The 24,499-nt window shown below is 43.7% G+C and overlaps 1 protein-coding gene across 3 annotated transcripts in view; it reads right to left on the bottom strand.

The window, feature by feature from the left end:
- MED13L (mediator complex subunit 13L) overlaps positions 1 to 24,499 on the bottom strand; it is a 305,493-nt gene that overhangs the window by 18,678 nt on the left and 262,316 nt on the right. For 2 of the 3 annotated variants that reach the window (XM_058691175.1, XM_058691177.1), the window contains 10 exons: positions 21,474 to 21,573; positions 15,866 to 16,086; positions 15,345 to 15,550; positions 10,884 to 11,821; positions 6,582 to 6,761; positions 5,758 to 5,981; positions 3,670 to 3,862; positions 2,589 to 3,021; positions 1,799 to 2,018; positions 146 to 334 (listed from right to left, as the gene is read on the bottom strand). In XM_058691175.1, the coding sequence (XP_058547158.1) occupies positions 146 to 334; positions 1,799 to 2,018; positions 2,589 to 3,021; positions 3,670 to 3,862; positions 5,758 to 5,981; positions 6,582 to 6,761; positions 10,884 to 11,821; positions 15,345 to 15,550; positions 15,866 to 16,086; positions 21,474 to 21,573 (2,904 nt within the window). The remainder of the gene's footprint in view (positions 1 to 145; positions 335 to 1,798; positions 2,019 to 2,588; positions 3,022 to 3,669; positions 3,863 to 5,757; positions 5,982 to 6,581; positions 6,762 to 10,883; positions 11,822 to 15,344; positions 15,551 to 15,865; positions 16,087 to 21,473; positions 21,574 to 24,499) is intronic. The other variant, XM_058691176.1, reaches the window with a different exon arrangement.

Below are 24,499 nucleotides of genomic sequence, written 5' to 3'. Positions count from 1 at the left end.
AGTACCTCCTCTGTTTCAAATTAGGAATCAAAGAAACCTACCACTCTTCATAAGGGCAGAAGGCCAACCAGGCAACCAACCGGCCAGGTTTGCACCTCCCGCGTCAGAGTGCTCTTTCCGAAGCTTCTGCTGTGTTACTACCTACCTCTGGGTTCTTGAGGGTCATCTCGATGCTGGCGGCAGGCCCAAATCCCGTGAGGGACTTAATGTGGATCTGTGTGGGCAGAGGGCGCCGGCACTGGCAGTACACCGAAAATGCCATGGACTTCAAGTACTGAATGTAGAAAACTTGTTCGTCCTTCATTGTCTGCAGCATGTACTGGCAAGGCACGATCTACACAAACACAAACAAAACCAGACACTGGGATCGAATGCGCCAACAGGAAAGCTGGAGGACAAGATGGCGTGAATTCTCTGCTGAATGGGGGCAGAGAACTGTAGTTCTGAAATACATAAGGGGCGCCTGGGTAGCTCAGTTGGTGGAGCTGCGACTCTTGATCTCAGGGTTGTGAGTTTGGGACCCACTGGGTGTAGAGATAACTTAAAAACAAAATCTTAAAAACAAGATGCAAGAGGGGCATCTGGATCACTCGATCGGTCAAGCGTCCAACTCTTGATCTCAGCTCAGGTCATGATCTCACGGTGTCGTGGGTTCGAGCCCCGCGTGGGGCTCTCTCTGAGCTGACTGCACGGAACCTGCTTAGGATTCACGCTCTCTCTGTCCCTCACCTGCTCGTGCTTGGTCTCTCTCAAAACAGATAAATAAACTTTAAAAAATCAATTAAGTAAAATAAAATATATAAATGCCAAACATAATATAACTCAGTCTTAATTCCTTAGATGGCATAAAATCCTCGAGTACAAAGGTACACCAACAATTGAAGAAGAGGGTGCCATCTTGTCGGTCAAGTTACAGTTACTTAGAAATTACCCTGTTCCTTCGAGGGATAAATTCTCAATTTATTGTTGTCATGCTCCAAAATTTTACAATTTGCTTTTTAATGTAGTTCTCCTTTTTCTCATATACACACATAGTGTGCATCGTATCTTCGGGATTATTATCTAAGCATCAGAGACACAAACTTCACAACAATGAAAACCAATCCATCTGTTCTGGTAACTAATTTCGATATTTTAATTCTGTTAAGATGGCTTTAGTGAAAGTGACAGTAAAACAAAACCCAAACACCCAAGGCATCATTTTTCACCTATTATCTAAATCCTATACAATTACTGCACTATACAGCTGGCAAGGCTGTAGTGAAAGAGGCATGCTCACTCAGTGCTAAAGGGAATGTAGGTAAGTGTGACTTTCTTGGAAAGGAATCCGGCATTATTTACAGGAATCTATAGGTCTAAGAATCCACCTTAAGAAATGACCCAAACTGTGAAAAAGAGATTACACAGAAAGATGTTTGTTATAGCTTTGTTTATAATAGTGAAAGATAGAAACAAATTAAATATCTAACTGTATGGTAATAAATATGGAGAATATGCAGTCATTACAAACGCTGCTTGGGAGAATTTTCAGTAACATAGAAAAGTATTCAGGAATAATGTTAAGTATAAAAGGACTAAAAATAATACTAAAAGTATGATCTCAATTCTATAAACTGACATACACACAAAAAAGCTAAAAATACACCAAAATGGTGATGGTGGCTTAATCTAAAGGTAGAATTATGAACATCTTTTCCTTTACAGCTTTGTGTACTTCCAATGAAAAAGAAATCACAGACCTGTATTTACTTTCATAAAAACAACAACAAAAGCTAAAAATAAAGTTGCAGGCAGTTACCTGGAGAATGAAAGAATTTCTCATATGTTCGGGCAAATTATCCAGCATCTCCGTGTAGCAGCGCATCAAACTCAACAGCCAAAAGTTTCCGGAAGTGGAGTCTTCGTCTGCAGTGTAGGTGAAGGGGTCCACCATGTAAATGACCACAGCTGGAGGATAGGCTTGGCTGTCTGCAGAGTCGGGTTCAGTGGGAATTCCTATTCTTTCCCTTTCTGTGACACTGCGGAGAGAGTCACTTATGAGATGCACAAATAAATATAAATTACACAAAATACATCAATTCCCGAGGACACTGACCCCCTGGACCATGATTACAGATCGAATGTAGCATTGATACGTTTCGTATTATCCAAACGAAGGCAAACCAAGCCCGTTAGCACCGAGAGAGATGGGAAAGGACAATATACCACTCCTTTAAATGGGAGATCTCTTTTTCAACTCCTTTTTTTCCTTGGGGCTACATTCTAAAAAGATGTTTTATACCACTATTAATGTGAGTGGTAACAGCTTACTAATACTATATTATGTTCATACAATAATAACAGGACTATTAACAGTACCAGCTTTCCTATGAAGCTAATAAGCTTAATAACAGTAAGTTCACACAGAGTCTTGGATTTCTTAACACTGGAGCCACAGACTGACAGTCATAAGTTCCCTTTGGGAAGGAGGGAAACAGGGCGCTTCACGAGCCTTAGAGATGCAGGAGGTGAGGAGGGGCGTGGGGTGCGGAAGAGCAGGGACGGGGTCCAAGCCGAAGCCACACGCCATCCACCGGCGAGCAGCGTACCTTTCTTGTCCATCCTGTGAGGGCTGAGAGGAGCTCTGCCCGGGTTCCGGGTCTCCGCCACAGCCTGCGCTCCCTTGCGTTCTGTCTGCAGAACCGGCCCCGCTGCCGGGGTTCTGCCCTCCGACGCTAGCACTGAATCCTGAAGAAGAGGTAGTGCTGATCTGGTTAACAACGGGGGCGGGGGCGGGGGCGGAGGCGGAGACCGGCGGCACAGAGGACCCGGAGGCCGAGCTGCCCGCCGCGGGGTTCCCGGAACTGCTGCTGGAGGTGGGGTTGAACGCACTGCCGGCTGAGGGCGCTGCCGATCCTGAATTGGAAGCTAGAGGCCCAGCGTTCCCGGGGGTAGCTTGTCCCTGTGCTGCTGCTGGTGGGGACTGGTACTTAGGTGGTATCAACAGGCTGCCATCGAGCTGCAGAGTGGCTAGATAAGGTGCTGAAAGAGTACACGCAGAGAGGGGATGTCAGCGACACTCCGTCAGACCCAATCACGGTTTCAGAAAATTGCGTTTTCAGGCTGTGATGCTCTATGACACCCAAGATTCTATCTCCACGCTGGAGCACAGGCTTATACACTCTGCAAACGTGGAGCTGAACACGGGGCTACGTGTGACAGTTCTGGTGAAGAGGCTTATTTGAAAACAAAGAGAAAATTAACCACTTGTAAAATTTTCCTTTCGGACTGAATCTGCCTTCACCGCAACCCGCGAGGCCGGGGTCTCTTCCGGAGCCATCACGGCGTATACCACGCTCCTATGCGCAGCGGGTTTAGAAGCTTCCAAGACTCTCTTGGGAGTGCGGGTTTAACTTAAGCAGTTAATACCAAGTCCCGCCGCTAAGTTTTCAACATGTGGAGTAAATTAGATATGACTTCTTTAGGCAACTTTAAATTGCTTTTAAAGAATGTTGTGCACGTAAAAATGAGCATTTAACCACCCAGAACGCAGAAATTAGACCTAAACAAATACGGTAATGGAACACCAACATTACCTGAGATAAAAGCAGCAGAACGCTGCTTCCCGAAGGGTGGCAATCTGCTATTTTACTTCTCAGATTCTACTTTGCCAAACAAATTCCCATTTACCTAGGTGATGGCGGCAAACTTGCGCATAAAGTTTGAGTCTGGAATGATTGTCATTCTCCTCGCTGCTCCACGGCTGGTTAAACCACTCGCTCACAAGCTCGTCCGTCAGCTTCTGTGCCACAGTCTTTCCCACGCGCATGATCCCATCTCGTAGCACTTTGCAGATGGGCTTGTGCTGCCCAAGCCGACACATCTACACCACAAACAAGACCGTTACTTACAACAGGAACCACGCCTGTGCTCGGGGAGGGGGGGGGACGACATTCTCTACCACACACGCGGGAGTACCTCGCGTTTTCTTTTCGCATTAACACAAGCACCCAAACCCACGTTCTGAGCTGGTCCTTTCTGCTCGTTAGAATGTGTGCTGAAACTCCTCTCTGCCTCTCCAAAACCTGGACTGGCCCCTCTCAAGAAAAATAAATGTTTCTTCACCCAGCCAGTTCCTCCCGCACAAGGGAAGGTCGCTGAGTACTACCTGATTGCTAATGGTCAAATAAAGAATTAACCAGATTCCTGCCTACTAAGGCTGACTGAGACATATGTCCGCTAAAACCTCTTAAGTAATCCCGACTCATAATGTTTTCCCATAAGATAACATTAACATTTTATGGGCCATCTGTTACACTGTTACAGACATTTGGAGATCACCAAGAGCAGAGGCCACTGAAGCAGGGGATATGCTGATCACTTTTTAAAAGTAAATAGTTGTTTTCGGCACAATGAGATTCTGTTGTTAATCTCTAGCACACTAAATGGACACTTGCAGCCAAGAATTAATACAACACACCTGCGAAAAGTAAGCTACTTAACTATCTATTCAACAACAGGAGAGCCCATATCATCCCTTATTACAGCTGATAACTGAAGGCCTAACTCAGGCCCTACAAAATCCTCTAGCATACACCCTCGTAACCAGGGACACACTACGACCAAACGAGCAGTCCTAATAAAGCCATTGGGATCTAAAAAGATCCCACGATCCTTTTATGTTTTGTAACTTCTGTTGAAGGCTTCGTTCAAGAGAAGGGCCGTGCTTTAAAAAAAAAATTGCTTACACAAGTTTTCTGTGTTACGGTCCTTATGATTTAATATTATTACCCATCCACGGACCAGGCACTGTGTAGAAATTACTAGATCTGAGGGTTTCCTCCAGGGGCTTAACTGATGCCATCACCTCAGACATTACCATCTCCTCACTTCTTTGTAGCAAAAACATAAGTTCACTGTTTCAAGTGCACCCATCCACTTCTAAGTAGCGAATGTTCTGTTATGACATATTTTTGAAATTCAACTTGGCATCATATCTAACAAACACCCTCGTAATGTTTATACTATGCCTGTCACAGCTCTTCAAAAATACTAATTTCATTTAATCTTGCCAAAAATAAAGATATCAGAAGTATAAGGTACAAAGAATTTAGTGTACGTATACTCTGGCTGAAAAAAATGTGGAACTTACTCTTCAAGATACACATGATCCTAATTTTTCAAAAGCAATAGTATTTCATGTAATAAATATACAAAATTATCTACCTGGCTTTTAAATTATTATGGTTATTATTAACCTGTATCAAAATTTTAGTATTAAGATGAACGTAGTGTTTAAATACATAACACACAACAGGGACATGATTGATTAAACTCGTCTTTTGACACAGAAATCTTCAAGCTAAACATTTTCATACTGTTTTCAGGAACACCCCCCACCCCCCCAGCCCTGCCCACAAAGAGATGTGCTTTCTTTTTGTAAAGGCCATCTTCTGAACAGCCAGAACACCCGCCCCTGGTAAGCAACACTCTTAAACTCAAGCACATAAATCAGGAAAAAACAGCTGACAGAATTGTACATGGTGTGGTAAGGCCAGTAGAGCAAAGTCTTCTAAATCTAACAAAATGTACAGCAAAGATGGGAAAAGCAATTTACTTCCGGGAAAACTTGCCAGCTTAATTCTCTCCTCCATCCTCCAACTATCTGCAAATTTCCTTTGAGATCTCCTTTGAAGATACTTGCTCTTTAAAACTCAGCCACAGCTAGAAACAATCTGAGGACTCATGTCCCAAAAGCGATTTTCGGGTCGTGCTCACCTCATATACAGCGCTCAAGTCCCTGAAGAAAGTTTTGGCTCCTTCGAGCAAGGCCTCGTTTTCTGGACACACCACAATATAGGCAACATCCCGGTGGCCCCCATATGGGTCCAACAGCAGCCTCTCCCAAAATGGCAAGGAGAACGGCGAGATGGTGAGGAAGTCCTTGTCGTAGCCTACCAGCAGGGTGGGGATGGGCAACGGCTCAGGAGATTCTTCGGAACCTGTAACGACAGTGCAGTTCAGGAGGGTGCTTCCCACAACCGGGACACCTTAGAAGGTCCCCGCTGCGTTAGCATTAGTTCTGGCATCAGAAGTTTCCTTGCAGGTTCGCAGCGTAACTCTCAACAGTATTCTTCAAATCCTCTAATTATATGGCTCCTGATGAAGGACCTTACTTAAATGAGTCAGAACATGCTTACAGAGGTTCGAGAGGATCAGAGGGCAGACTAGAACAAGCTGAAGTTAGTTTTCCAAGCAGCACTACATCGTTTCCTTTAAGCATGATAATCCCGGCTCTGAAGAAGTTGACAGAACTAATTCAGAAGTTCATCCAGATGAAAATACAATGAGGATCAGGAAGATGAGGAAAATCTAATGGATACTCTACTTAAGGATCATTTTCCTCATTGACCTTGTTTCTGCCAAGGATGCTAAGAAAACGTAACTCCAAACTGACTTTAGGAAAGAAAAGAGATTATAAAGCTTAACAGTCGTGAAAAGAAAGATGCTATTTTGTCAGTGAGGCGAGGCCTTGGCAGTGACTAAAGCTGGTTTCTACGGCAACAACCTATGAAGGAACTGAAAGAGGGAAGAGGTTCTACCGTAGGTCCCCCGTCCTGCCATCTTGTGGAACTGCTGCCAGGTTAGCGGTCCCTGCACATGCTGGATGTTCTCCCAGGTCCTGCCCGTGCGCTTCTTCTGGATGGCGTCTTGGAGAAAGGGCTGCAGAGACAACAGCATTCGGACCACATCTTGGGAGGAGAGCATACTGATGTCCAGCACTGGAAGAGAAGGGACACGGAAAGGAACAGAAATCGTAAGGGGGGATCGACACTGTCCTCTTTCCTGCCCTAATTCTGGACCGGAGTTACGGCCCATGACAAAGATAACACTGGTGGCACGTTCTATTTTTACTAGATTCTAAAACGCTAGACTTACCTGGCAACTGTAAAGGTATTTTATTATTATAAAGTAATTTATAATTTATTATTGGAAATAATAAAAGGAGAAGTACATTACTCTATATTCAAGAGGTTAACTGTAGAACTGCTTTGAAGTAAAAAGATGGATAGACCTGCTCTTTCAAATCATATGAACCTGTTTCCAAGGTTACATAAGAAACCCTGTAAAAGTTTCTCAATTATCGTATTACTTTTATTTACAAACACTGATGTTCTGGATGTGTTAAGTGGGGGGGGGGGGAAATCCTACACAGAAGCTTTTAAAAAACTGTTAAAAATGCTCCTACTGTAAAACATTTTCACAAAACACTGAGTGCACGAAAGAGAACGGCGACCTTGCATGCAGGCAGAGGCACAGGGCACCATGGCGAAGGCAACGCCAGGACGAGAGGCCATCCACCCAGAGGAGAGTGGGACTCAGGGCTTCAGAACAAACATTCTTCCTACTAGGAGGAGGGGCTCTTAACAGAGAATCTGAGAAACCTCTCAAACTCTATGCAAAACCCTGCATGCACGTACAAATGCGTACTCTTTCCCAGGGAGGAACGTCCATCACGCTCATCGAATTCTCAGAAAGATCCGATGAAAGAGCTCATCAAGTTTGAGGTGACCAGCTATGAACCCACACGGCTGCATACCTAAAGACCTTCCCTTACTCTTCCTTTTCTAGCTGACTAGGAAAGGGACACGGTTGGAAATCTAAGATTTACCTACCCACTAAATCTGAAACACAGGGTGCTTAAGACATTTTGAGGTGTATCTCCTAAATCAAACACAAGTGGCAAACCTAAATTTCCAACACCTCCCGAAAGAGCCGGGAGGCCCGGCGAGTGTGGGCTCGGAGCCACGTTCCTGCACAGACAGCCCGCCGGAGCGGTCGGACAGCCGCCCCCTTCCCCCGGCTCTGCTCGCTCTCTCCTCACTCAGCTCTGCTGCTTGCCTGACAACGGAGCGATGGCCATCGCCTTCATCTTCGAGCCTGTGCTGCCTTTTTTCCTTATAGTAAAGAAAAAAGTACTTCTTGTAACCACGGCTCTATCAAAAGTTGGAAAAAGACAGACCAAGAGAACCACACGTTAGAGAAAAACAAAAGCAGATGCACTTCCGTGGGGCTATTCCTGTGCACACGGAACAGAAAGTGTGCCGTGCGAGACAATCGAGGGCACTGCTGTCTGCAGACCCGGCTCCCGCACTGTTCACTTCCATCAGCTGTCGGGTACTTTCCAGCTTCTGACTTTGAAGCCCACACCTCCCCTGCAACAAAATCTGCTATTTTTCATATCCAAAGATGACAGTACTGATCCACCCACAGAATGCTTTTCTGTCTGAAGGCTACTGTCTAGTAAAAGGAACCACCCAAGATAATCACCCACATTTCTGTAGGGGAAAGACTGCACTTTCTTTAATTCATAAATTCATCCCACAGACATTAATTAAAGGCCTGCTAAGTATAAGGCACTGTGCTCAAACCTGAGCAGTTACAGAAGTGAGTGTCATCCTTGAATACTTCCTTAGGAGTCTCCACCTACCAAGAAGCCTCCTTGCTTGGCTACTCCGAAAATGCCTATCACCCCTACTCCGCTGAGCTGTATCCTCGAGCCATAGTTCTTTTCCAGATTTCAAACTATATTTAAGAAGATTATACAGCCTTCTCTCCTACAAGGCTCAGAGCTGCTCAGGACAGGGTCCATGTTCCGTTCACGTAACCGACCGCTCGGGCCTGGCCGCTCCCACCTCTCTCCAGAGCAGCCCTCACCGTGGTCAGAAGACGGGTTTAATCCTCATCTTAAAAGCTCAGCTGTGCTTTAATGCTTATTGACCACTCTACTCTTTCTTGAACTCGGTTACACCAAAGAATTCAGTAAAGCTCTGTCCCAAGCCCTCTTGCGGTTCTAGTCTTGTCCGCCTCCTCAGTGAGCTTCCCTCCTCCTCAGTGCTCCTGACTTGAGTTCCGATCTACAAGCCAACCACTCCCTTCCCCCTGAGCTGCAGGCCTGTCAAATCCCAAGTGTCTACTTGAAACCTCTAGCTGGGTATCTCAGAAGGGATCTTTAAAATCACCAAAACTCGATTTAGGGGCTTTCTCCCCAGACAGGGTCTTCCTCGAGTACACCTAGCTTTGAACGAGGTCACTGTGGGTCCAGGTATATGCATCATAAATCCGGGTGTCTTCCTTAACATCCCGTTCTCCCCAAGCCCCAAAGTCCAACCCACTACCAAATCCTGCAGTCCTACCACTTCCTCAACGTCTTTTGAATGCTTCCACTGCTCTTCCATCTCCTTTGCTAAGACACGAAACCAAGCTATTATTTATTTGAGCCACTACATTAAACCTGTAGTCTCTCCACCGTTCCTGTCATTTCCAAATCCACAGCCTGCACCGAAGTCAGAGTATTTGTTTCTCTGTTTTATTTTATTTATTTTTTTTTTTTTTAACGTTTTTATTTTTGAGACAGAGAGAGACAGAGCATGAACGGGGGAGGGGCAGAGAGAGAGGGAGACACAGAATCGGAAACAGGCTCCAGGCTCTGAGCCGTCTGCCCAGAGCCCGACGCGGGGCTCGAACTCACGGACCGCGAGATCGTGACCTGAGCCGAAGTCGGACGCTTAACCGACTGAGCCACCCAGGCGCCCCTCTCTGTTTTATTTTAAAATTAATTATTATTATTATCTGAGAGAGAGAGAGAGAGAGAGAGAGAGAGAGAGAGAGAGAGAGAGAGAACACGTGAGCAGGGGAGGGGCAGAGAGAGACGGAAACAGAATCTGAAGCAGGCTCCAGGCTGTCAGCACAGAGCCCAACGCAGGGCTCGAACTCGTGAACCATGAGATCGTGACCTGAGCCAAAGTCAGGTGCTTAACCAACTGAGCCACCCAGGCACCCCTGAGAGTATCTGTTCCTTAACTGCACAAATCTGATGGCAATGCCTCTTCATAAACCCATCAATGACCTGTTAGGGCTCTTGGGATAAAGCCCCCAACCCCAGCAGGTCTCAAAAGGTTCTTGTAAATCTAGCCAACTGGAAGCTGGCTTCAGTTTTCTGAAAGCCCCAAGCTCTACATAATTCTGGGCCTTCACTCTTGCTCCTTCTACCTGGGACACAATTCCTTGCTCTCCACTCTCTTTATCCAATTAATTAGTACTGAGATCTCTAACGTTAGTACTTCTTCAAGGAGGTCTTCCCTGACCCCAGTCTAGGGACGCTCTCCTTATCCCATGCTTTCATCGCTTATGATGGTTTCTAATAATATGCTAATTCGTGTAATTACTTGATTAATGTACATCTTCCAGAATAGATCAGAAAGTCCCTCCGAGAGGTACCTTGTCTCTTTCGGTCATTTTATCCCCCAGGATGCATCACGGAATAGCGAATGAATAAAGGAAGCGAATGGCAAGTTCCGTGGCCCACTTCGAGCTCATCGTCACAGATATTTGTCAACTGGAGCTTTTAACAACAGAAGAGCCAGTGACATGCCTCGGGAACCACAACGCAAAGTAAACCGTGATCACTGGTGTAAGATACAAAGCACTGGAAAACCAGAGGGAGGAAAAAGTGCTCTGTAAATGGGCAGAAGGCTTCATGGAGGAAGGACCATGGAAAACCGGTCTAGAAGAATGGTGGATGTAAACATGAAAGGGGGTACAAACTAGTATCCCGTATAGTCTCGACAACTCTGACACTTAGCAGCCACCGGTTTCAGTACCAGTGGCCCATAGGAATTAACACGATAGGAAGTTTTCACAAAATAATTCCTCTGCTCAAAAGGTGTTTCCATATGAAACATTTCTCCAGTCCTTAAATTTAGGATAATTATCAACAGGGCTCTCACTTTAGTTCTTCTGAAGAAGTGAAATTTGAGATTTGTCCTATAACAAAGAAAGCTTGTAATTTACCCCCATACGAAGAAAATCTGCAAAGTAAGTGTGCATTCTGGAAAACCTACCATTGCTGTGAGGCCACGAGTGCACAGTGGCACTTCTCACCAGCGCTTCGTCTACTTTTCCACCCGTGGGATTGTCCACATACTGTCGGCCCTGCTCCAAGGCATTAAAGCATTCCGTCCAATAATCATTATTATCTGCCTGCACCCGGTCGTAACTCCAGCTCACACAGGGAAGAGTCTGGCGACTGTTGGAGGAAATGTAGTCCAAGAAACTCAGTGAAGCAAAAGGTTGTGTATGCTGATTCTGGAGGAGGAGGAGGAGGCTTATAGGTGGCTCCTGGGACTTTCTGGCTCCCTCCACCTGAGGAAGGAAGGTAGTCTGACACATCATTAAGCGCCTCTCCGCGGCCTGACCAATATCAGAATTCTTCCCAAAGATATCCAACTCATCTTCCAGGAAGAGTCCCGAATTGTAGCCAAGTTTGCGATTCATAATCGCACTAAACCCACAGGTACAGCGATACTGGTCCTCGTTGGAAGAATCGGGGATGTAAAGCCCAACATCTGCCCCTTTGATGTTCATGTTGCAGGCACAGATGCAACAGCTGTCAAAGTTTCTGTCTTTAAAGATATTCATCACGGAATCTGAGAGGATCAGGGTGACGTAGAGACTGTGGGCTTCGGGAATCGGCTGCATGGTGGCGGGCTCCACAGAGTTAAGGGGCCGCGTGGTGGAGGGAGTAGAGGCAGGTGAGCCCTGATCGGTGCTGTCGTATTTAACCGACCCTTGACCACTGGCAGTGCCCCCTCCTCTGGGAGTTCTTGGGGTCCTGGGGGTTCGTGGTGTGGGGACAGAGAAGCGAGGGGTTGCTGGAGATGGCAAAACTCCTGCCCCGCTGTTGCTGGCTGGGGCAGCGCTGTTCAGCGTCACCGGCGTGTTCATCTGGGGCGTATTCAGGTAGTCTGGGTCTGCTAGGCTCCCGACACTAGGCACGTTGCTGCAACAGAGAATGCCGAGTGAGAACGCGCGCTCGTCACGGACTGCCGGGGTTCTCACGGTCACCCCGCCCGGCCGCCCGGCCGCCCGGCCGCCCGCCCGCCGCAGCCTTCGCGCGTGCCATCCCTGGGTATATTCCAGTGTTTCTTAAACAAAATCAAAGCACTCAAAAAAGCCAGTGAAGTGGATGGGAAAGCAAGCAGCAAGGCATGAAGAGCAATACACCACAGCATCTTCCTTCTGCTTATTCCACATCTGCGCAATCTTCATGTTAACCTTTCAAAGGAACTTCCCTGATTTTAGAAGAAAACGTGGTGCTGAGTCTGGTCAAGGTAGTTTTGAAAAACCGTAACTACTACGTGAAACCGTAGCACATGAGTCCAGATGCTAAATCAGCTAGAAGGCCATAGGACAAAATCTGGATCTAACTGGCAATTACATTTTTGTCATTTATTGAAATCGAAAGTCTGCCACCGTGCTTGCTCTCTAAGGCGATGATCCACATATGATTCTAAGTCAGACACACATGAAAATGTGCTATTCTTCTATTTTCAAAATACAGGCCTATCTAGGCCTGTGTTTTTATAATAATGAGCCACCATGAGGGAATCCAGTTGTAGGAAAGCCACTGGCCAGGGCTCCACTACAATGAATACAAATATCCCGTGTGTAGCTAGGAGGCCTTAGTACTCGTTACATGAGTTACAGGCACACCTCCTATATTGCAGCTTCCACACTTCTTCTAGATTCCTGTGGAGTGGTAGGCAATTTTAGTTCATTTTTAATTTTTCAATATGCTATGCATTACTGGTAGCACAATTTGTTTCAGTTCCCAGAGACTGATAGCACCGTGTTACCTATTTTTCCATAAGCAATGACTTCTTCTTGGAAGAGCCACATAGAGCACAAAACAGTGCCTGCAATGTTCTGCTGTTGTTTTATTCCAAAAAGTTTTCTGATATACACTCTTAGATGTACATGTAAAACAGCACGAGACCATTCTGTCCAATTAGAAGGTATCAAAAGAACACAGATTTCATTTGATACTTATTATTCTTTTGAAATCTATTAATACTGAGCTTAAACTCATGTTCTTCCAATAAGCTACATGTTCATTCACTTACAATTTGAAAGAAGAATGTCACAAAGCAATGGCTCTTCAAATAAATTCTTGTGATTTTTAATTAGCTATGCCTCAACTACGAGCCTAAAAAAATCTACACCAAGCACTATAAGGAAATTGTAAGTCTGAGGCACAGTGGTATCTCTGAGAACAGATAAAAAATGACCCAGAAACCTTGATCAGCAATCACTGCTGTCTCAGAGACCAAAATAATAAGTGCGTAATAAAGATCTTTACCCTAATTGGACTCCTTTCACATTTTCCTGTTTGACAAAACCCTACGAATTACTATGCAGTTCAGATCAGAAAAGGAACTATGGCTCCTAACGCAAAACCCAAATAATGGAATTGCTCCCTAGGTGGTAAGAATGGTTTAGCTTGCACAGTAACCTGATTTTTCCCCATTCGATGAAAATGAGTTGAGGACCAACACACACCATGCTAGACGCCAGGTATTCAACAGTGAAAAGGCAGAAGAAGAGTCAGCTCACAGCCAGTAAGACAGGTGTCAAGCAAGGAAGCACCAGCGTGCTGAGTGTGGCAAAGGGGTGGCCAGGGTGAGGGAGGCCCCAGCAGAAGGAATTCACACAATCTAGAACTTTGCTGGCCAATAAGGCTGCCGCTAGCCCTACGTGCTAAAGTTTAGGTCCACTTAGATAAAACCAAACATTCAGTCTTGGTCTCAACTGGCCACATTTCAAGAGGCACACGGCTACGACGCCGGGCAGGGGCGGCCACACTGGAAGGTGTGCCGATACTTCGTCGAACGAAGTTCCTAACAGTGCCAGCCAAGGATACCAAGGATCTTTGGGGTGGCTACTGACCAACTGAACAGAATAAGCAGTGATCTAAATCACTGATTTTTTAGCCGACCATACAGCAACGGGTCGCGTTTCACGTTTTTGAGGAGCCTCTGTGTGTAGGAGATGAAACTGTCCACCGGGTCCCTGGAGCTGCTGCACTGCTGAGAAGGGCATGGCAGCGTGTACGGGCCAGTGGGCTCCACTGTACTGCGCCAGAGGCCCTACTTAAATAAGACCGAGTCCAGCCGGAGCACGGCAGCAGGAGACCAGCCAGGGGGGTCACCGCCAGGGTCCTTTCGAGCACGCTCTTTCACACTGCTGGTGAGCTGTCATTGCCACAATACTTCCCCAACCATTAGTTGCCGGAGCCTTTCGAAGATCTTGTGTGGGAAGGAGGGCAGGATTATACCATTTTAAAGAAGGGGAGACTCCGATCAGATGGTCATTTAAGGTCACAGACAGGAGGAAACAAAAAAGGGAGGAGCAGGAATGGAGTCCTACGTCAGCACAGCGGTGCCTTCCCAAGTCTGGGTGGGTTCTTTTATCCCACACCTGCGTCGCGGTTTTTCAATCCCCTACTGACTTCACATACGTGAGCATAAAGCCCGTTTGGGACACTAACGTTGGTTTCATCAAGATGGTTTTATCTGATGTCACAAATGGAGCCCGCAGACTGGATCTGGAATTTGTCTTCTTGTCTTACTGGTTCCTAAAATGTAACTCTGAACTAATTAGCAACGTTTGTAAAAAGGAAATGTATATAAACATGCAGATCTCCAGGCTCCCACATCCTTGTGTGAACTATGTGCTGTCACCGCACAGCAAACAGTCACTTCAAAAGAGGCCTTCTCTCAGCGGGTCCATCACGGACCCTGCCCGTTCCTGCCATCCTGCTAGGGGACACTGACCACTGGTGCTGTCAAGTCGTTTGCTTTCCCCAGTCCATGTTGTCCGTACATTGCTTGCCTGGTCCTGACAGAAATTTGAGTTTGTGGCCTTCTATTTTATAGCATGTATTTTATTAAGAAATTATGAATCATAGGGGAAACGGACTCTGCGTTGTTGATGTAAGTACTGTTTTTTGACAGAGTGAAAAGTGCCCAAGCTACCGGAAACCCAGCCTCTTCCTTCCTCTTCTCCTACCACCTCTGTTGCTGCTTTCTTACGACGTGGGGTCAGCATCAGAGAAAGTCTCCATGTTATCACTTCATTTTAAAGTGCCTTCAGTAAACACGCTTGGAGTCATCAAGTCACAAACCAAGTACTTACCAATACTACCCCCAAATGGTAGTATTTTTAAAGAAGTAATATATCCTAAGCACCAATCTAGTGTTTGATTCGTGGTAGACAGTGATTTGATATGGAATGAGCACGAACACCGTGGTTCTCTATACAAATAACCTTAATTTATCTGTGTACACGAAATTTAGTTTAGAAGACATGTACACTTTCGATACAGAATAATGTGCGCAAAAACACGAATGGCCAAGAAAGGAAAGTTTTAAATGGTATGTGATGTCATCATTGTAGATAAATGTTTAGTTAAGCTCAAAACCCGTTCACATGGCCAGTAGCTCGATGCAGATCCCGGCACGTACTTGTAACCGTCTCTACTGAAAATGGCTGCAGGCGGCATGGGCAGCTGTTCAATTTTAGGAGGCACCGCCCACGAAGGCCGAAACAGACAGGCATCAGGTATCTTCAGAGGTAGCAGGCACTGGCTCGGCAACATCTTCAGTGGAGCAAACATGGAGGAACCCACGAAAGGTTGAAAAGTTGGAACTTTGTGCACGTATGAAAAGTCCTGTGACGACAAGAGGGGGCCAGTGATAATGTCGGTGAACGACTCAGGACACCACAACAGCAACCACAATCACTGGAATTCAGCATTTCTCTCATTTCGTCAGCAGAACATGCTAATGCCAAAATTATAAGTTGATCAAAACACTATAATTTATATAGAAAACAATGTACCTCACGATCCACTGCGAGGATTCTTAGGAACTTAGGTATGTATGGCACATAGATAATACTATCTTGAAGATGCATATGAATCTGCTTAAAAACTGCCCTGCCCTGCCCTGCCCTGCCCTGGTAAGATTAATATACTGGCAATTACCTTTACTTCCTCTGGCTTGGGACTTCCTAATCCATCTTCTACTTCCATTTTGAATTCAGTGAGCTGTGTTGAAACCATACTGACCATAGGGCTCTCCATCATGCCTAATGCTGTCACTGTCTCTGAACTGATTCCATCTTTATAATTCATCACAGGAGAAAAGGCAGGGTGCTGTTCCAAAGAAGGAGGGGTGGGAAACATCCTTTGCAAGTCTGCAACTGCTAAGGAAGGAAGGAAGGGAGGGAGGAAGGGAGGGAGGAAGGGAGGGAGGGAGGGAGGGAGGGAGAGAGAGAGAGAGAAAAGAAAAAACAGTAATATTTTAACAGGCAGGACTTCTAAAATACCCCAGTTCATAGGCAGGCACCCTACTTGCATCAGAAATAATGCTAATTGAATGGTTGTATCAGTTACACCATAGAATATTAATAACGGAAGTTTCTAAGAATAAGGTCATCACCAGAAAACTATCCTTTCTGGAACTTTACCACTATCTCCCTGATGCTTTATGATTTGATTTCACGTTAATTAAGTGGACAAAGTCTACATAACATACGTTTTTCTTCTAACAAATGATTGCCTGAAAAGCATAAGGAGAGGAAATAAGTAGAAGCTGAAAGAAATATGACGGAATAACTTTATTAAAAGTTCTATCTCTGCTTACGAATATGTATGAAATATTTCAGAACTATATAAAAATGTCATCTAGCAAATTTTACATGGAAAATCCATCAGGCACTTATACTACAAAAAATAAAAATTTAGAGCTGGAAGGGTGGTTTAGATGTAGTAAAATTACTTAGCTAGTTTGAAAAATCCACCACACTCACTGCTCTTTGGGGAAATGGTTCCACAATCTCTTTCCATATTGACATGACAATGAAACTTCACAGTTAGGTTTAATAATCCTACTTAGACTCAAAAGATTAAAAATCAACTGATAAAAAAAAAGTATATTTTAAGAAATACTTAGAGAACAGTGACTCTCAATCCTTTTTTTAAAAAGCATTTTCATATACCTGAGGTTGGCCACCATCATGAACAGTGGCTCATTAAGGCAATGACTGACTCTTCAAAGCTGAGGCGAATATAATGCAATGCCAGTTGTGGTTGTGAGATTTGGCCACTAGGGGGTGTCCTGTACAGCAAATTTATTTACAAATTTGGAGCCATGAATTTAAATCACTGTTTTGGAAAGCTATCTGATGTCCCAATTTCCCATCACATTGCTCTTTCTAGCAACGTCAACATTGACAAGACTTTTTAAAAAACTTTTTAAGTTTATTTATTTATTGAGAGAGAGAGAGAGAGAGAGAGAGACAGACAGACAGAGAAAGCAGGGGAGGTGCAGAGAGAAAAAGAGAGAGAGAATCTCAAGCAGGCGCCACACTGTCAAGGGCAGAGCCCGACGTGGGGCTTGAACTCACGAACTGTGAGATCATGACCTGAGCCGAAACCAAGAGTGGGACGCTTAACCAACGGAGCCCCCCAGGTGCCCAAGTAGCTTCAACATGTGAAGAGGCGAACGGTAACCACTGAACAGACTAAGAGAGGACTTCTGGAGTAACTACATCGTGCTCTGCCCCGCGCTAGAGAGTCTGAGGCAGAGCCGCACGGCGGCAGCACTGGGAACGCTTCCGCAGTCCAGGCGCTCACAGCTCAGCACTGCTATGGTCAGGTCAGGTCACCTCCGCCCTCAGGGCCTCCGATCCTTCCCCTACTTGGCTGGACTAAATGTGTGACTCTCACCAGGCTTGCCGGCTTTCCTCTGTTTGTGGAGGGCGGGGGCGGGGGGGAAGCCTCTGCCATGTGGAGGCAGAAGAATGGTGAGAACGTCTGTACCAGATGATCTTTACCATGTTTCCCAGTTAAACAACTATATAATCCTGAATAAGGCTTTAGGTGCTCCTCTATGAAACAAGGGAAGGAAGAGGCCAACAGACAGGATTTCAGATCCCCACCTTGACTCTCATCATTTATTTCCACTTCTATTTCCTATAATAGGATTCTGTGTAAGATTTCATTATACAAAATGGTACCTGCTGCTGCCAATTAAGAAAAAAAGAGAGAAAAGAGGAAAAACTAATGCTGCCCCCCCCCATCCCCAAGTAGATCTTCAAGGCACCTTCTTGCTAGGACAGTATTTTACCCTTAAGGAATCTGACAATTCATGGAACTAGGGATACAAGCCAAGCCAGAAAATCCCAGAGAACCAGTGGAGTCTGAGGAGGAAACATGATCTTCAAATGTAGCAGCCACCAGATCAATAGTTTTCCTTGAAACAAGACTGAAGACTTTAACATTGAGTTAGGTTACACTTGAAGTACATCCATCACCTTTATCTTTTAGTCCCTACTCCTTTTCCCAAGCCAAAGAGCAAACTACTGATCAATTTAAAACAAAATTAATGTTTCTGTATAACATTTTAAACTCTAAGTCTGCTTCACAAAAGTTTCAAACTCCTACTATAGATCTTAATCACCAAGTAAATATTTGGAAAATAAACTGTACAAATTCTCTTTGTGTTAAAATGACAACGAACTTAAAGCCTTTCCTTCACATACAGGTGTTCTGGCTATGCATGAAATTTTACCAAGAATTATTTTATTAAATTAGTGTCTAAATTTTCTCTAAGAAATATACTAAAGGCGTTTCCCACTTGGGGATCCTGAAGTTCTTTGATGCAACCTAACAAAGCTGCATATGTCAATTTTCAACACCTCAGGAACCGTGACATTTTTTATCAAAAGTAAAAAAGAACACACACAAGAAAGTATGGAAAATGAGATTCCACTTGCCAGAGATTCACTTTAAAAAGTGGCCTTCAGCATTCTTATTATCAAATCTGTATTTTTTTAAGATTTTATTTTTAAGTAATCTCTACACCCAACATGGGAGTCTCAACTCACAACCCTGAGATCAAGAGTCACACACTCCAGGGGCACCTGGGTGGCTCAGTCAGACGAGCGTCCGACTCCGGCTCAGGTCATGACCTCACGGTTCGTGGGTTCGAGCCCCGCGTCGGGCTCTGTGCTGACAGCTCGGAGCCTGGAGCCTGCTTCGGATTCTGTGTCTCATTCCCTCTCTGCCTCTCCCCCACTTGTGCTCTCTCTCTCTCGAAAATAAATAAACGTAAAAAAAAATTTAAAAAGAGTCACACACTCCACTGACTGAGCCAGCCAGGAGCCCCATTGTCAGATATTCCTAAGGAAGACGCATAGCTTCTCTAGCTTCAAGCTCCTCACCTGCAAAATGGTAATCGTATCTACCTTCCTATTTTTTTTGGTATACATTAAATAACATAACGTATGCATGGAAGTCAACACTTTGCCACATAACACCGAAACATTCAGTAAGTGATGAAGTGAGTAATAATTAGTCCGCCATGCCCATTTTCTTTTGACTGCAAAAAGATGAAAATGCTGTTAAGTTACAAGGAATTTCTGAAAAGATACGACCCTAAACAACGTTTGAGATGAAAAAACAAACTGCACTCGACATGGATGAGACAGAAAGACGACAGAGACCAGAGAAACACTCTGGTCCTCCAAAAAGAAAGGCTCCTCCATGGCTTGCCTCTTGGATTTTCCCTCTAAAAATGTTAAAGCAAGAGCAGGACCAGCTACCAGAATGGACTGGAGACGAGGTGTGTTATCGTATGTACTGGGTATAACATTACCTTAACACAGACTTGGTGCTAAACCAAACCTAGTTATTACTGTGTGCTGCTCTCTTCATCACTATGTTGTGACATATACAGATGAGTAACTGTGGACCTATTCCGTCCAAGACCGTATCCACTGCCGCATATGGCTCTAGAGCACGCAAACCAGGTGCTGTCCAAACTGAGACGCGCTGTGCGTATAAAATATACACCGGGTTCTAGAGAGTTAGTTCAAAAAGGGAATGTAAAACACCTCAATATTTTTAATACTGATTACATGTAAAAATGACACTACTTTGGTTACATTAAGTTATATAAACATATTATTTAAGTTAATTTTACATGGTTCTTTTTGTGTTCTTTAATGCAACTACTAGAAAATTTAAAATTGCTATGTGGCTCTCAATTCACACTGTATTTCTATTAGATTGGATGGTGCTGCTCTACACACTAAATTTTATAATATGTCTGTCTTCCACCTCCATGTACAATAAAGATGAGAACTTCTTGCCATGCTATTTCACTGTCGTGTTGCGGGAGGAGATATTGCGTATATGTCCATTTCCACACATTTCCTCACACATACTTCGTGCACTTCAAAAGATTCGATTCACTCTTATATAGATGTATTATCCTAATGCTAATATTTTTGCTATATTGCAAATTAATTAATTTTTATAACCTGTACTTTATTATAAAATTTTGAGTAGCTTCTTTTTGAAACAATTATTTTCTGAATAAAAATGAGAGAGAGAAGAAAGTATACCATATACTTTCCTGAGCAATGACACTTCCTAGCAGAGTGGTTTCTGAATGCAATATTTTGAGTCCAATAATCTTGGACAAGTCATCAGACATTTTAACATTTAACATCGCTACATTATCACTTAATGTCAAAAAGGGCAGAGGATTAACTGGTTCAAAACAAGGGAAAAAATTCATTCATCTGACCTATTCCATAGGTATCTATCTTAATATTGTTTCTTTTAATCTGTGAATTCCATGTTTGCAAAATTCTGCAGTGCAGAGTAATAAAAAAAGAAAAATGTTTAATTAAAAAAATCTACAGCAACTGGCTGGCTACCATTATTCATTTTCATACATGTCATGCTTGAGAAAGCTTTGCATATTTTAAAAAGCTATGGATCTCCTAAAGCTGTCAAAATCCAATCTCTGTATACTTCACACTTCTACATTTGAGTAAATCAGCACACATTTATAGGTTCATAAAACTTTTTGACTCATCCCTATGACATAGTGGTTTTTCCCCTCAATTTGTTCTCATTACCAGCTGAAGTTAATGAGAAGGTATTAAAGAATGATTTGCAGTGGAATTATGTTTCTGCTTCAGAGTATCCACATAAGCTACCCTGACTTTCTTTTCTCTCGTAGAATAATGTAGTTTCCTAGGGTGAAGAATAATTGGGGGTGGGGGGGGTGGGGGGGGGGGGAAGAAGTTCCTCCTCTTGTCATCAAACATAATAAAGTAGTTGATCTCAAAAGGAAACACAAAAAGCTCAGTATGAATTAGGAAAAGGACCATAGAAAACAAACGTTCATCATTCTTGTGTAAATTAAATTTATGAAAATTGAAACATCTTACACTCTTATAGTGGAATATCATTCTAAAAATCATTGCGTAGCATTTATTCTACTGGGAAAAAGGCTATTAGAGAAACAAACCTAAAACATGTTTTTCCACATTTTAAACCACAAAAGTTAATTCTTAATTTGAAAACAAAAGCAAAAGGAACTCAAAAGAAGATGGTGTCTTAGCTGCCTGCCATCGAAGGAATTCTAACTTGTACAAGTTTTCACTTGCAGTTAATATTCCGTTGAAAGACAAAGAGGCGGGGAGAGGGGAGTCTCAGATAAGGCACCAGTGAGTATGAGAACACTCTGTGTAAGCTGTAAATAGCACGGCAAAGCTCAATTTCCTTTTCTTACTTGGTGGGTACGGAACAGCAGCTCTTCCGTCCTTCCCAAGAGGCCGGTCTTCTGCCCCAACTGCAGGCATTTTGGATGAGCGCAGCGCAGGTGATGCAGCCTAAGGAAAGATTATTATTATTATTATTAAACCAGGGCAACACACGTGTATACAAGTAGAGCCGCAACTGCTTCTTTTTCTTTGTTTTTAGATTTTTTAAAATGTGTGTTTATTTTTGGGAGACAGAGAGACAGAGTGCAAGTGGGGGAGGGGCAGACAGCAGGGAAGGCACAGAATCCGAAGCAGGGTCCGGGCTCCAAGCTGCCAGCACAGAGCCCGGCGCAGGGCTCGAACGCCTGAAGTGCGGGATCATGACCTGGGCTGAAGTCAGACGCTCAACCGGCTGAACCACCCAGGCGCCCCATTAGTCAACTATTTCTTAACATGTGCCTACTGATATTCTGGAGTAAAGGAAAGATGCTTCCTTACACAGGATTTACCAAGCGAACTTCTGGTAATACCAGCAGACAGTGAAGCAAAGGAGAAGGCTACAAGCTTATCAAGAATGAAAACCAGAGTGACTAAGTCTCTGCACAGATCTTGTACGGGCAGATTGCACCAGCAAAGCAGAACTTGCAGACCTTAAGCAAATCTTCCTCCCAGGTGATTAGAGAAGTGGTTTCAGGGACACAATAATTAAATTAGGGTGGTGCCTCCAAGTAGTAATTAATTATCAGTCTGGTTTTCCTTCTGTTTGGAAGCAGGCAGTTAAAAGAAGTGACCTCAAGTCCTCCCAAAGTATTACGCTTTCATTTTTCACCACACACACGCACGCACATACACACACACACACGAACATGTGTCTTCTACTCCTATTCCCACATTTACTATTCTTCTTCATAAAACATAACCATATCATATAAAATTAGTGAAATATGCAGAGGAATTTTCTTTGTTATTCAAAATAAATTAAGTCTTTTAACAGGCAAGATTATCTTTAAGAACTCAAACGAATTGGTGACCAAAAGAAAAAAGATTCTCACAAACAGAAAGCCTTTATGTGTATTTATTCAATGACATAGAGTTGAAATGTGAAATTAAATTCAAAGACATCTGAGATGAAACGTGGACAACAGCCACATAATGCCAGTTATCAGTAAGACAAATTAGCAAAAACGGTTCTAAGGTGAATGATTCTCTTGATGAAATGCCAGGCTAGAAATCAGAGTAAACAAACATTTCGGAGAAATGAAAATTAGATTAAAAATGTCCAACCCTCCATCACACATTAACGTTCCTAAAACTATATTAAAAAAAAAAAAAAAGTAAATGTATCTTCACTTAGTCCAACAGTAATACATGATTTATACAGAGAGTAAGTGCAGGGGCTCGGACACCAACAGTAATCACTAGGGATGGTGGTGGTGAACAGCCCCCAGCTGCTCTGTAACGCTTGCTTTTTTTCCCTTTTCTTACTTCTTTCTACTTCTCTTTAATTCCTTTTCATATTTCCTCCCCACCATCACTACCGAAGCATCTAACCAAACCCTAAGGATCATCAAAACCAATCCCAGACAATACCCGGCTTTAGGGCAACAGTCACGTTCCAAATGGCTCTCCGATGCCCGGATCTACCACAAGGAAACATGTCATTTCTTGTACTAATGTTTTTCTCCTCGCCATGTCCTTTTCCTTCGTGCAGCCACTGCCTGAATTTAGGTCCTTGTGTTTTAATCCAATGAAAGTTACCCAACAGTACCCCTGCTTTCTGTGTAAGAGACTGATGGAAGCCAGCTCAGGTCCACACTCAGCAGCCTTCACAGAGGAACATATCACAGGCCGAGTTCAAAGTCCAAAGCCATAAGGATGGTCAAAAACCTTCTTAACCTTGTCAATCTTTACCCACCAGTCAGAGAGCAGACCAATGGTCTGTTCTTTATCCCCCCAACCCCAAGCTAGTTCGTTCTTGTTGCTTAATCAAGGCTCATTCCAGGCTCAAACTGATGTCTCTCCCCTCTATCTCAATAACCCTGTCTTTCCACATCTCAAGTCAAATCCATTCTTGGAGGCCATTATGATATCATCTTCTAAGTACTTACATTACTAATAGTGTATAATATCGGTTAATCAGATACATTTTATTTTACAGTGAGAACAGGCTTTAGAATTCTGATTCCTACTTAAAGTTTAAGCCTTAACTTAAACACTGTTTGCCTGTCACTTCGTACTTGAACACCCAGCATCTTTAGACGCAAGTCAATTACTACACTGTCAGTAATAAGTATGCGCGCGTGTGTGTGTGTGTGTGTGTGTGTGTGTGTGTGTATTTTTGAAGTATATTTTTACATTTATTTACAAGCTATTTCTCCTGAGGTCTGTGAGTATCTCAAGTATAAGGGTGGTAATATTTGTAACCTCATGTACATGTCACAACGGAACTGATCATCAAGTGATTAACAAATATATGGGAAAAGGGCAGAAGGGAAGGAAGGTAAGTACATAAGTGATAGAAAAATAAACTTACTTCTCTGAAGAGAGGGCCTATCTTACTCATTTCTAGGCCCCCCAGAAATTATAGGTACTTCCATTTGCCCAAAAGTACAGAGGTGGTTAGGAGGATGAGGACACAAATTTCCTGACTCAGTTCAGCTGTTCACCCAAGAATTTTAAATTTTATCTGTCACTTTAACCACATCATACCTGGTATTATTTAACTTCTTTGTACGTAAAGCCTACTTCCCCACTACGGTGTCATAACCTTAAAAACTATGCATCATACTTGTCTATCTCTCAAAATGTAGACTACTTTCTGGCTGATGAGATGAATAAAACGTTATGGGCATTATCTTTAAAATCTGAGCTAAAGGGTCTACATAATACACTTCTACTAGTGTCATGATAGTTAGAAGGATTTAAAAATTAACTGTGAAAGGAGCAGCCGGGTGGCTCAGTCAGCTAAGCATCGACTTCTTGGTTTCGGCTCAGGTTACGATCTCGTGGTTTGTGAGTTCGAGCCCCGTGTTGGGTTCCATGCTGACAGCACAGA

Source organism: Neofelis nebulosa, chromosome 11, assembly GCF_028018385.1.
Source record: "Neofelis nebulosa isolate mNeoNeb1 chromosome 11, mNeoNeb1.pri, whole genome shotgun sequence".
Taxonomy (NCBI): Eukaryota; Metazoa; Chordata; class Mammalia; order Carnivora; family Felidae; genus Neofelis; species Neofelis nebulosa.
The sequence above is the reverse complement of the archived record's forward strand: the minus strand, read 5'-3'. Positions and strand labels throughout refer to the sequence as shown.